The 12,146-nt window shown below is 51.6% G+C and overlaps 1 protein-coding gene across 2 annotated transcripts in view; it reads left to right on the plus strand.

Annotated features, from left to right (window-relative positions):
* The window catches only part of ccdc180 (coiled-coil domain containing 180), a 216,211-nt gene that overhangs the window by 76,664 nt on the left and 127,401 nt on the right, over positions 1 to 12,146 (plus strand). For both annotated transcript variants that reach the window (XM_072488692.1, XM_072488691.1), the window contains exons 15-17: positions 2,339 to 2,454; positions 9,697 to 9,823; positions 11,267 to 11,321. In XM_072488692.1, the coding sequence (XP_072344793.1) occupies positions 2,339 to 2,454; positions 9,697 to 9,823; positions 11,267 to 11,321 (298 nt within the window). The remainder of the gene's footprint in view (positions 1 to 2,338; positions 2,455 to 9,696; positions 9,824 to 11,266; positions 11,322 to 12,146) is intronic.

Raw genomic sequence — 12,146 nt, forward strand, 5'->3', positions numbered from 1 at the left:
TCCATGGAATGTTATAGAAATCAGCACTTTAAATACTGCAACTCTCCAAAATATAATGCTAAAAATTAAGTGATGATTACGAGTCATTTCAGACCAGGTTAAGCTCCACTCTCATTGAATGTCATGCCATCCAAATGCCATTATAAGATTATCTTCTCATTTATGGATATTGGTTATTCTCTTTGTTTTCTGATTGGCAAACTGCTAAGGACAACTTCTTGCCAGCATAAGCCAATTTCAGACTGTGACCCAATTTACATGTCACGTGCAAACTGCAGGTGCCGCATTGGAATGAGCCTAGTTCTGTGGGGGCAGGAAAACAGCTGGGGCGGGATTCTCCGACCCCCTGCCGGGTCAGAGAATCGCCGGGGGGGGGGGGGGGGGGCAGCGTGAATCCCGACCCCGCCGGCTGCTGAATTTTCCGGCGCCGGAGATTTGGTGGGGGCGGGAATCGCGCTGCGCCTGTAGGCGGCCGCTGGCAGTGGCCACCCCCCCTGCGATTCGCCGTCCCCCGATGGGGCGAGTGGCCGCCCGTTTTTTTGCCGGTCCAGCCGGTGTAAATTAGAGTAGGTCCTGACCGGCGGTGCGGGCGGCCTCCGGGGTCCTCGGGGGGGGGGGGGGGCGGGCGGGGGGTGGGGGGGGGGGGGGTGCGCGGGGGGATCTGGCCCCGGGAGTTGCCCCCACTGTGGCCTGGCCCGTGATCGGGGCCCACCGATCCGCGGGCGGCCTGTGCCGTGGGGCACTCTATTCCTCCGCGTCGGCTGGTGTGGTCCTTTGCCATGGCCGACCCGGCGATGATGACCCCTGCGTAGGTGCTGGGATGACGCCAGCACATGCTGGCGCTCCCGCGCATGCGGCAACTTGCGCCGGCCGGCGGAGGCCGTTCAGCGCCGGTTGGCGTGGCGCTCAGCTCCTTCCCCGCTGGTCGGCGCGGCGCAAACCACTCTGGCGCCGGCCTAGCCCCTAAAGGTGCGGAGGATTCCGCACCTTTGGGGCGGCTCGATGCCAAAGTGGATCACGCCACTCCTCGTCGCCGGGACCCCCCGCCCCGCCGGGTAGGGGAGAATCCCGCCCCTGGTTCATACACTGACCTGACAACAGTTGGAGTTATTGAAGAGAAAGGTTGATGGGGGCTTAAGTGGATTGACAGTGGCTTACAGGGTGTTCTTTCGCCGGGTGTACTAGGAAGAGGTTTAGCAGCACTTAAAATTATAACATTTCCCAGGTTGCATTGTGAGCTGTCTCAAATAGGTTCTTTAAAGGCAATTGGTTTAAGTCAAGGACAAATGGGTCGAGCATAAGCCACGCACAATCTGCCCATCCATCAAAGTTGCAACCGGGGCCCTTACACACAACATAGTACTTTGATTCGCATAGTACAGGGAGCTTCAGGAATAATTAGGCGATCAGGTCAACCACTGTAAACCTTACCTAAGATGGTGGCTGATGCGACCATTCACTGAGAGACACACTGAGAAATAAACCATAGTTTTAATCAGCTTACAACTGAGCCTGCCTGTGACAGGTACAACAATGAATGCGGCCCCGAAGGTCAGCTGCCTTTATACTTCCTGTAAGGGGTGGAGCCATGGGCGAGCCCGTACATGCCCCGGCATATCCCCCTGTGGGTGAAGCCGTACAATGGCCCATAGGTGGAGCCCACAGGATTAAACACATAACATAACACGATACAGCAGTAACATGATATCACAGTGCACTGGTGAATTAACAGTAGTTCCATTCACCACAGTGGCACTGCTGTAAATGTTCAGCAGGTGACTGCTCTGCTTGAGGTTTGCTACCACCTTGCTTCCACTGGACAGAGGGAGTAAAAGTTGGCCCTAATGCTTCTTCCACAACTCTGTCGGCAGACTTTGCTCGGCCATTGGAAAAGCGAAAGCTTCCAGAACCATCTGAATTGTTTTCTGGTCGTACTGGTACTGTGAAATGCACCTTGCAAGATAAATAAAAGGGTGCTCAGAGAGGCGTGTGGAAATATGTGGCAAGGTAACGGGATCGAGTGCTGATTATGTGTTTCAGAAGATGGAAGGAGCTTTCTCTAAATGCAATCTTATCTAAGCTTCTGAGTGGAGTTGTGGCTTTTGCTTTAGTGTGTCCAAAGCATTTCATGAAAGTTATTTTCTGGATGTCTTGAAACAGTGGAAATTGGCAATATTCTAAGATTTAATGACACAGACAGAATCATATTAAAAGGATTGGGTGTACTATCTGTTGACTGTATTTATTTTTCCATACGAAAAGAGAACTTGCAGATTTTAAGTCATCAATCATTTTATATGTATTTGCATTTCTGTTAAAAGTCTAAATCTTTTATCAGGCAAGGGAAGCAAATCTAGATCAGCTTATTGACCAACTGAGACAGAGAAACACAGAAATGGAACTGAAGTCAGACCATAAGAAGGCCATCTGCTTGCTGGATCTGATCAAAAAAGGGCAAGTATTCCGACCCTGCAAGGCATTTTTTAAAAGATGAGTTTCTCTGCTTTTCCTTCAGTTCGCTCTCTCAACGGGTTCAGCGGTCTTCACTTGAACAGGCAGGTTCTGCGACCATGCTAAGATCTCTGCCAGTTAACCAATAGTTCTGTGCGCGGGGAAAGAGATGCTGACCAACACTTCAATAGGAAAAATCATTCACATTGGCGCGCAAATATTAAGATTTCCTTCCTTTTGATTGGTGTAGGAGTTATCAGTTTCAAATAAATCACTGTATTTTCAATGAGTGCAAAGCTTGGGCATGGAGAATTATTTGGTCTGTAAAAATTGCAAGCCAACAACTCCGCAATCCACCTGTTCCCAACCACACAACCCATGACACATTTGTGCCACATTCATCTGTCGAATCCTTTTGAATGTACCTGGGTAGTAGGTTCTTTTATATATTAAAGGCATCATTATTAAGAATATCTCTATGGTTGAAACACAGGGCAGAATTTAATTGAGCTCGCCAGAGCAGGCATGATCTCTGGGAGCTGGGAGAATTGGGCAGGAGTGCCCGCGTCGGATTCCCAAAATTGGGAAGTTTGGGAAGGGAGGACTCAGTGCAGGAATCCTGCTCACCGTTGGCAGAATATCAATTAGGCTCATTGACGAGCCAGTTGTAGGAGAGCCGCATAGCTTCCTCATGCCTCCTGAAGGCTTCCCTATGGATTTTCCACCATCCTCTTGGGGGCAGGAGTGGGGTGTCCATCATTGCCAGACACTCAGTGCCTGATTGAGGGACCCAGATCAGGAAGGGGCAGATTATTGAAAATATACCATGCCCTTGTTTCCGACTACCCTGCCTGCCCATCTCCTGTGAACCCCCCTCCCTGTGACATCCATCCCATCCTAACTCGTCTTTGGCATAGGGTTCCTTGTTGGCTCTGGACCTCTGGTGGATGCACTACTGGCAGCTGCCAGTGCACTGATTGCAATGGCAGCTCTGAACAGGCACGATTTCCATCCTCAGGTTCCACAGTCCCGGGGAAGGCCCCGTGATGGGCAGTTACGTGCTTGATGGTCGCTTCATTCCGTCGAGCCTCCTGCACGGAATTGATGGTGGGTCTCCCCTGGTTCACCAGCCAGTGGACGAGGCCCTAATCAGGCCCATTAAATCCTGCCCATATTCTCTCATGAGTATAGTGCTTTTTTGACCCGCACTCCCCTCCATGCATTTCTATTTCAGTCCCTGTGTTAAGACTCACTCTCTTCATTTGTGTTTGGGAAATGATCTCGAATTTGTGCAGGACTGGTCCCTTGAATGTATCACAGCGTTCCTGTCACTCCTGACTGACTGCTCTTGCCATCCTTGCCCTTTTTCAATGACTAGGTTGAGACTTGCAATTTTTATTTGGGAATTGCACATTTTGGCAGCCAATTTTATCGCTGTCCTGCGCCGCACTAGTAGGATGTGTATGGGTGGGACCCGGACTGTGAGTGTTGGTAAACCAGAGACAGTGGCCGACCCTCCAGCTTGACACGGTGCTCATGCTGGCCAATAGTTACCTCCCTACTTTCAGGAAGCACATCAGACCTGGCTGCAGATATACAAAGATCTTTTTAAAACAAAATCTAATGAAAGATTAGCCCAGTTTGAAGTTGCAACAGGTCCAAAAGAGGACAAGATTTATTTTTGTAAGGTCCATTTTCTTGGGGACAGGGAGGAGCAACAGTAGGTCGAGTGGGGGCTAATCTCTTTCATCAAATTCAAATGTTGCTGAAATGAACAAGTTTCACTACATGAAAATACAAACAAAGAGCAGGAGCAGGAGAAGGCCATTCGGCCCCTCGAGACTGCCCCGCCATTCAGGCTGATCTGCCTGAAACTTCAACCCCACAGGGTGGATTACCCCTTGTCCGACGCCGGGGTTTCGGGATTCCTGATTGGGCAGAGAATGGTGGCCCGCCCGAAAAACGGGATCAGCGCCGGGCGCCAGACCCGTTGCGATGCTCCGCTGCTCTGCCACCGGCCTTGCTGAACAATCCACCCCGCACCAGCGGCATCATGCAAATCCCCAATTTGCATGTATTTAATCTGACTAATGGGCTGGAAGCCTGAATCCCCCCCCCCCCCCAATTATGTTTCACACCTCACAGGTGGGAGTCACGTAGGCATGATTTAGTGTAAGTACTTACAAGGCGGAGGGGGGCTGGTGGCCCAGCCACCTTGGCTGTTGAGAGGGAACAAGGAGGTAAGAAACCTTTGAAACATTTTGAGCTTTCTGGGGGAGGTGCGTGTGCCTGTTTCAGGGAGTCGTGGCAAACAAATTGGTGACAAGAGCGTGGACTTGGGGTGTCCCTCTCTGAATCTGGGTGTTCTAGTTGAGACTCATTGCTGCACAGTAGCACAGTGGTTAGCACAGTTGCTTCACCGCTCCAGGGTCCCAGGTTCGATTCCCGGCGTGGGTCACTGTCTGTGCGGAGTCTGCACGTTCTCCCAGTGCCTGCGTGGGTTTCCTCCGGGTGCTCCGGTTTTGCTCCGGTTTCCTCCCACAATCCAAAGATGTGCATGTTGGGTGGATTGGCCATGTTAAATTGCTCTTAGTGTCCAAAAAGTTTGGGTGGGATTACTGGGTTACGGGGATAGGGTGGAGGTGTGGGCTTGGGTAGGGTGCTCTTTCCAAGGGCCGAATGGCCTCCTTCTGCACTGTAAATTCTATGATGTAAATTAATTTAATCCCATCCCCTAGCTGCAACTTAAGGCTTCTGGCTGTTGAGACTTCTGACAGTATCTTACAAATGCTCTGAGCACTTCAGGTCATGTGGGAACCCACCCATCTAGACACCCTCATATCCCAGCAGTGTCATCAAGCGGATCCACCAGGTGCTGGCGTTCCTCAGTGCACCCCTTAGAAGTGCTGCTCCACAGCAGAGGAAGCAGGAGGTTAGCAAAGCTCAACCCAAACAAAGGGCGGCACCTTTGCCGCTGGAACCCCCCCCCCCCAACACACAGCCCCTCTCAGAGTACAAGCCTCACCAGTGACATTATCAGCTAGCCCACCCCTGAGGATCACGAGATGTCACCAAGCCCGGCATGTCCACCGCACCCCTCATCCCATTCATCCCGCTCCCAGCTAGGAACCCAGAGCAGCACTTTGTCACAACCTGTGTCTAAAACCCAGGCTCCACATAACTCCGCAGCTAAGGTCCCAGCAAACGCACACATCTCTCGCTCACCCCCATCTGTAGAACTTGCCCGCACACCAGGCTCTTACCACAGAGCCGCATGCCTGCACAGTGTGAACCTCTCCACCACACAACCAGTTTCCACCCTCCTGGCAGGGGAGCACAGGGCTCACCCAGTTAGGAGACGCACAGTAGAGCCCACTGGGAGACACAGGACAGAGCCTTTCATTAACAACGGTAGCAGCAGCCATCGGTACCCACCCGGTGGTGAGGATAGAGTCCCCCCACATCACAGGCCGGTGCAGTCACTGATGGGGACAGGGGTGCAGTGCGGACTACATTGACTCGAAGGAACCAGGGTGGTGGGGGGGAGCACTTGTTGAGGGTGGCGCAGCAGCACAACTCAGGCTGACCATGTAGCCTGGTGGCTTCGATGGTCACGAGAATCTTCATCTTGCTGACATTGTCTGACTCCCTTCCGTCACCCCACAGAGACATGTGGATTTTTGATTGTAGCCAGCTATATTCGCTATCGACCTGGCCACTGCATCCATTGCAGACGCATGGTGACGAGAGGACCAGGGCCAGCTCAGGGAGGGCACTGCGCGAGAGGAGCCATCCCCAGAAGATCAGAGGCCAGCTGGTGAGGATCATGTGCTGGCCGTCCAACAGGCCAAGGAGGAGGCGCCGCACCAGGGCACGTGTGCCACCTGTCCTTCAAGGAGCTGCCGGCCCAGATGTGCCGCCGCTGACTCTGGATCACCAGGGAGACCGTGTGCCACCTGTGCCAGATGGTGGCACACTTGGCACCACGGGAGAATGCCGTATGCTGTATGTCAAAGTAACTTTTAAGCCTCTGGCTCATCCCAGGGCTCGAGCATAGATCTATGTGAAATCTCGCAAACGTCTGCACACAGGTGCTTCCGCACTGTCACAGATGCTCTATGTATCCGGGTATCAGACTACATCACCTTCAACCTGGACGAGGCCCAACATGATGCCCGGAAACAGGACCTGCCGCCATTGCTGGCGTGTCCCAGATCCACGGGGCAAATGAGGGCACGCATGTCACCCTCTGAGCACTGGTTCAATATGGGGTGTCTGTCCTCAGAAGGAGTGACTTCCACTCTATGAATGTGTAGTAGGTGTGTGACCACCAGCTGCACAACCTGCACGTTTGTGAAGGCAGCCTGCATGATACATACATCCTGGTGCCCTCACCTGTTCCCAGCACCTATGAGGTGCTCCCTCGGGTAAGGGGTTGTCTAGTGGGTGACAAGGGTTACCTGCTGAGGTCATGGCTAATGACACCTGTGCAGAGGCCCCAGACCAATGTGGAGAACCATTATAATGATGCTCAATTTGTAACTAGGAGCCTCATCGAGTGGTGCACTGGCTTGCTCAAGATGCGCTCCCATTGTCAGGACTGCTCTGGTGGGGCGCTGACAGTAGAGCCCCAGAGCATTGTGGTGGCCTGCTGTGTACTTCCTAGCATTGTGCAGCAGCATGGTGACATGCTGGAGGAGAAGGAAGAACGGCAGGCCTCATATGACAAGGAGAACAAGGATGATTTCCAGGGCGGTCGAGCGTGGAGCCAGAGCTTGCAAGGCAGGCTGCCCAACATGTGATCCAGGGCCACCGTACGTGGGACAAGCTCATCACCTCCTGCTTTACTGACTAGGAGGCCTGGTCACTGGCAGTTTTGCCACCCTGTACCACCTCTTTCCCCCCTTCCCACTTCAAACCTCCCCCCAAAACCAAACTCCAGCATCCCCTGTCCCTCACAACCCTTCCCTCTCCTTGAGTCCATCACTGCACCCTCTTACTAGCCTTCCACTTCTTTCCACTACTACAGCTACCCCTCCCTCCTCCGAGGATCATACCAGCACCACAGGACCCTGGGTTGGCAAGGGCATCACAGGACTGTGTAGGTCTTGTCTGCAGGACAGAGGAAGGTGATGATGACTCACTTTGAGATGAACTTTGCTGTTCCTCATTGTCTGACAAAGTCTGACTCCTGTCTTTAAGATAACTTAACCTGTCCGGCTGGACGATCCCTGCATGTGTGCTGGCGATTACTTCTCATGGGCCCAAATATGTTGTGGGGGGTGGTTTGGTGGGAGATTGTGAACAATTAGGACTCACTCACTGGGGATGCTGTCATACGATGTGGACTCACACTGCTGCCCTCTTGCCCTGCCACTTCTCGGTGAAGGTGTAACCATTGCGGGACATTCATGTGTCATGGTGCCCTGCCCCCTCCCCCACATTCGACCACCACACAACACCCAGCCACAGCCCATCGTTCACACCCATGAGACAGAGGTGAGAGGCAGATCAGACTGTTGGTGCGAAAGTGTTTAATGGTGAGTATTTACAACAAGTGTGTCTTTCCCCCTTACTATCTACTATTTACTCTCTACTACAGTCATGCCAATCTTTCATGGCCTACCGCTTCTTCTAGAAGTTACCCCTGACAGCTACATCAGAAGTGGAAATGGCTTGCTGTTTGTCTCGTCCTCTGCTTTGTGATGTCCCTGGCATTTGTCCTCTGGAGTGTCTGGATCTGGATAGGCATGGCTGGCTTTCGGGTGCACTGACGTGTTAGCCTGTTCTGCCCGCAGACCAGCAGATGCGCCAGTGTCAGGTGAGGGGTTCTGAAGGGTTGAGGTGTTCCAGCGCTTCTCCTGTGGAAGGCGCCGGGATGGGCTCCATTACTTCCTCCTCCCTTGGTGTGCTCACTGGCCCCACGGGCTACTCTATGGGACGGAGAGAAGGCCGGAGTGTGCCCCAGGCGTCCCGCCACCACCTGCCACTGCCAGCCCTGGAGGCCCACCCTCGCCTTAACCATTGTCATGTTGGACTAAGACACCCAGGTCCCTCTGCACCTCAGGGGCGGAATTCTCTGATAATGGGGCTATGTTCACACGCCCGCGAGAAAACGGACGCGAATCACTCTGGACTTGCCTGGAGAAAGTTCAGAATGATTCTCCATTTTCCAGGAGCTAACAGGGCCCCGGAGTGCCCCTCGCAGCTCCGGCTGCCAATGCGGGGCCCTGCACTTCCGGCCGCAGGTCCGCGCATGCGGCGGCCTGCAGCTGCGGCCCCGGGCAACATCGCAAACCCACACCGGGGGCCGGCCCCTACAATAGAGGCCCCCCCCGAGATTGCGCGCTCCCGCCAACCGGTGAACCCTCCGATCGTGAGCCTGGCCATCCTGGAGGTCTCCCCGGTGATGGATCCCCCTTCCCCCCACCAGGGCGGCCGCGGACTGCGTCCGCAGCCACCACTCTGAACCCCCACCGGGTGGAACCATGAATGAACCACGCTGGCGGGAACTCGGCCAGTTGTCAGCAGAGAATCGCCGCGGGGGCCTCTTCCAATGGCTCCCGACTGGCGCTGCGTCGACCGCATGAACGCGATCGCCGCCGATTCGCCAGTCCCCGGAGAATCGCGGGAGCGGCATCGGATCCAATCACGGGTCTGACGCCTGTTCTCCGCCCCACGCCGAGCGCATTTGCAGCATGGAGGCTCGGAGAATCCCGGCCCAGAGCTCTGCAATCGCTCGGTAGTTAGATAATAAACTTTTTTATTCTTCTTGCCAAAATGGACAGTTTCACATTTGCCCATATTGTACTATGTTCGCCGGATTGTTGCCCACTCACTTAAACTATTTTTGTCCCTTTGTAGCCTCTTCACAATATACTTTCCTACCTATCTTTGTGTTGTCAGAAGATTTAGCAACCATACCTTCCGTCCATTCAACCGAGTCATTTATATAAAATGTAAAAAGTTGAGGCCCAGGCACATCCCCTGTGGCACATCCTGAGTGAATAGTTCCACTGTATTTGTATCACATTCATTTTAATGTGTTCAGTATAACAATCCAATGCTCCACTGACCAAAGATCACCAACTTGAAAAGTTAACTCTGCTTCCTTCTCCACATGCTGCCCGACCTGCTGAGTATTTCCAGCATTTTCTGTTTTTCATTCAACTTTCCGGTATCCTGATTATTTCACTCTCATGTAATGCTGTGACCTGTTTTAACTTGGTTTTATTCTTCACACAGATATACAAGCTTTTATCAAAAGCTGCTGAAAATAGTTCATAATTACCCTGCGATGTCAGGAAAGGAGCTGCACAGATTCAGTTCTGCCACCAGTAAATGTTTCAATGTAGTTGAAATCTATAAACCGGTATGTGAACTCTTCAACCATGTAACACACTGACAGAAATAATAAAATACTGTACTTGGGAAAATATTTATATATTTCCTTTTCTCTTTGCTCAGCAATTGTTGCAAAGGACCCCTAATTCCACTAGATAACTGACAGCGGCACGGTGGTTAGCACTGCTGCTTCACAGCGGCCGGGACCCGAGTTTGCACTTCCTCCCCGCGTCGGCATGGGTTTCCTCCGGGTGATTCGGTTTCCTCCCACAGTCCAAAGATTGGCAGGTTAGGTGGGATTGGCCATGCTAAAATTGCCCCTTGGTGTTCCAAGATGTGCAGGTTAGGTGAGATCGCGGGGATAGGACAGGGTGCTCTTTCAGAGGATTGGTGGAGACCCGATGGGCCGAATGGCCTCTCCCTACAATTTAGGGATTCTGTTTCATGACATCCTTAGAGGGGTGTGGCAGACCTGACCCAAAATCAAAACAGTAAATGCTCGGAATGTATTGCAAATCCATTAGCATCAGAAAGGTGTTGAAACAAGTTTGTATTTCAGGCGTATTTCTCAGAGTCCCGCCTTTGGCCGACAGCAGGATCTTCTGTCAGTGGAGATTGCCGACATCGTCAGGAAACCCATGGCAGACATGCGCCGTTGTCGGGACCAGTAGATCCTGACAGATGATCTTGTCCCTAGCGTTAAGTTTTTTCCTGATGAAACTAATCTGCAGCTGGCATTCCACAACTATTGGGTTGCTGCCTTTAGTTGTCTCCAAAGACAAGGTAGGAATTCGGAAGTGAGTGAGTGAGACCAGAATCCTGTGGCCGTTCGCTGGCGGTGGGATTCTCCGGCCCTGGCGGCAGCCCGCCCCCGCCCGTGGATTTCCTGGCGGCATGGTGTGGCTTCAGTGGGACTTCCCATTATTAGCGGCAGGAGCAGGGAATCCCCCCCCGGCCAGCGAATGGTACGTCACTGAGAAACACGTGGCCAGCGGACCGGAGAATCCAGCCCCCTGTTTTTCATTGCAGACCCCCACTGTTTATGCTGCTTATGCTGATGGATAGCATTTTTAACCATCGGGCTTTGCTGGTGTCTTTACTCTGCTGGTGCTTTTACGAATGCCCATCAGACTATAGGGTCTTTTTTAACTTGACCATATTTCCCAGTAGGCTTAGGGCCAGGGCTACAAAAGTGTTTCGCTTTCAGTTGGTAAACTGAATTGAAAGTCTTCCTAACCAATTCCCCTGTGCCACAATATACAGGTGTAGTACGAATTTACTTGTAAATAAGTTCAAAGTCTTGATGTGTAGTTTGTATTTTAGAGATATTCAGATACTGCACTCCTTTCCTGAACTGTTCAAACATTTTACCCAAGGCAGGCAGTGACTGATTTTAAGCTCCATTGCTTTTTTGTGCTACAGGACTTGCATTGTAAAACAATTATTAATATGCATTGCCATTGTTTTGCAGAATAAACCAAAGATAAGAATAGACATCTCTTCAGATGTAATTTCTCCAAATGAAGGTATGATTGTGTATTCACACTAATTTAGAAAAGTATCAAATTTATATAGAGGAACATAGTAATGAATGTGTTTTCACAGTCAAATGACAGGCACTATTTTAACAATTTTTTTTTAATATACCTATTGAAAATGTTTCATTATAAATAAAATAACATAAAACCATTAATTCAGGTTACAATGAGAAAGAACATGACAAGCAATCCAAAGCATAAATTAACTTAACCCCCTTTAATAAGGACACGGGGAGTCGACACCGAGTACAATATGAACCAAGTTTTATTTACAAAAACTACATATACGCTACGCAGTCAATCCCTACTGGGTTCCTCTCTGGTCGGCGCCTTACTGGCTGACCTTGTATACATTGTGTAATTGAAATACCTCGTAATTTAGAAATCCCCCACCACCCCCCCCCCCCCCCCAACCCCCCGGCCCCGAACTCCCCCAAGTCTGAAGAGCCCCTCGACGACTGATGAGGCGGAAAAGGAGGAGCAGGTGGAGGACGTTGAAGTCTCTTCGGCTCTGGCAATCATCATGGGGCTGAAGTGCCAGATCAGCTGGCTTTTTCCGCGCTGATCTGGCAGGAATGACGTGGTGGACAATCGTCAGGTGGCAGCTGAACCAAGCAGTCAACGTCCGAAACCTCCGAGGGCTGCGTCTCCATTTCGATGGGACTGGAGGCATCACAGCAGGCTGGTTCAGCAATGGAGCCGGAGGCTCCAAGACAGGCTTTTTTCGAGGCACTTCATGAAGGGAGGAACCTCCGTGATTGAAATGAAATGAAATGAAATGAAAATCGCTTATTGTCACAAGTAGGCTTCAAA

Source organism: Scyliorhinus torazame, chromosome 22, assembly GCF_047496885.1.
Source record: "Scyliorhinus torazame isolate Kashiwa2021f chromosome 22, sScyTor2.1, whole genome shotgun sequence".
NCBI classification, from domain to species: domain Eukaryota; kingdom Metazoa; phylum Chordata; class Chondrichthyes; order Carcharhiniformes; family Scyliorhinidae; genus Scyliorhinus; species Scyliorhinus torazame.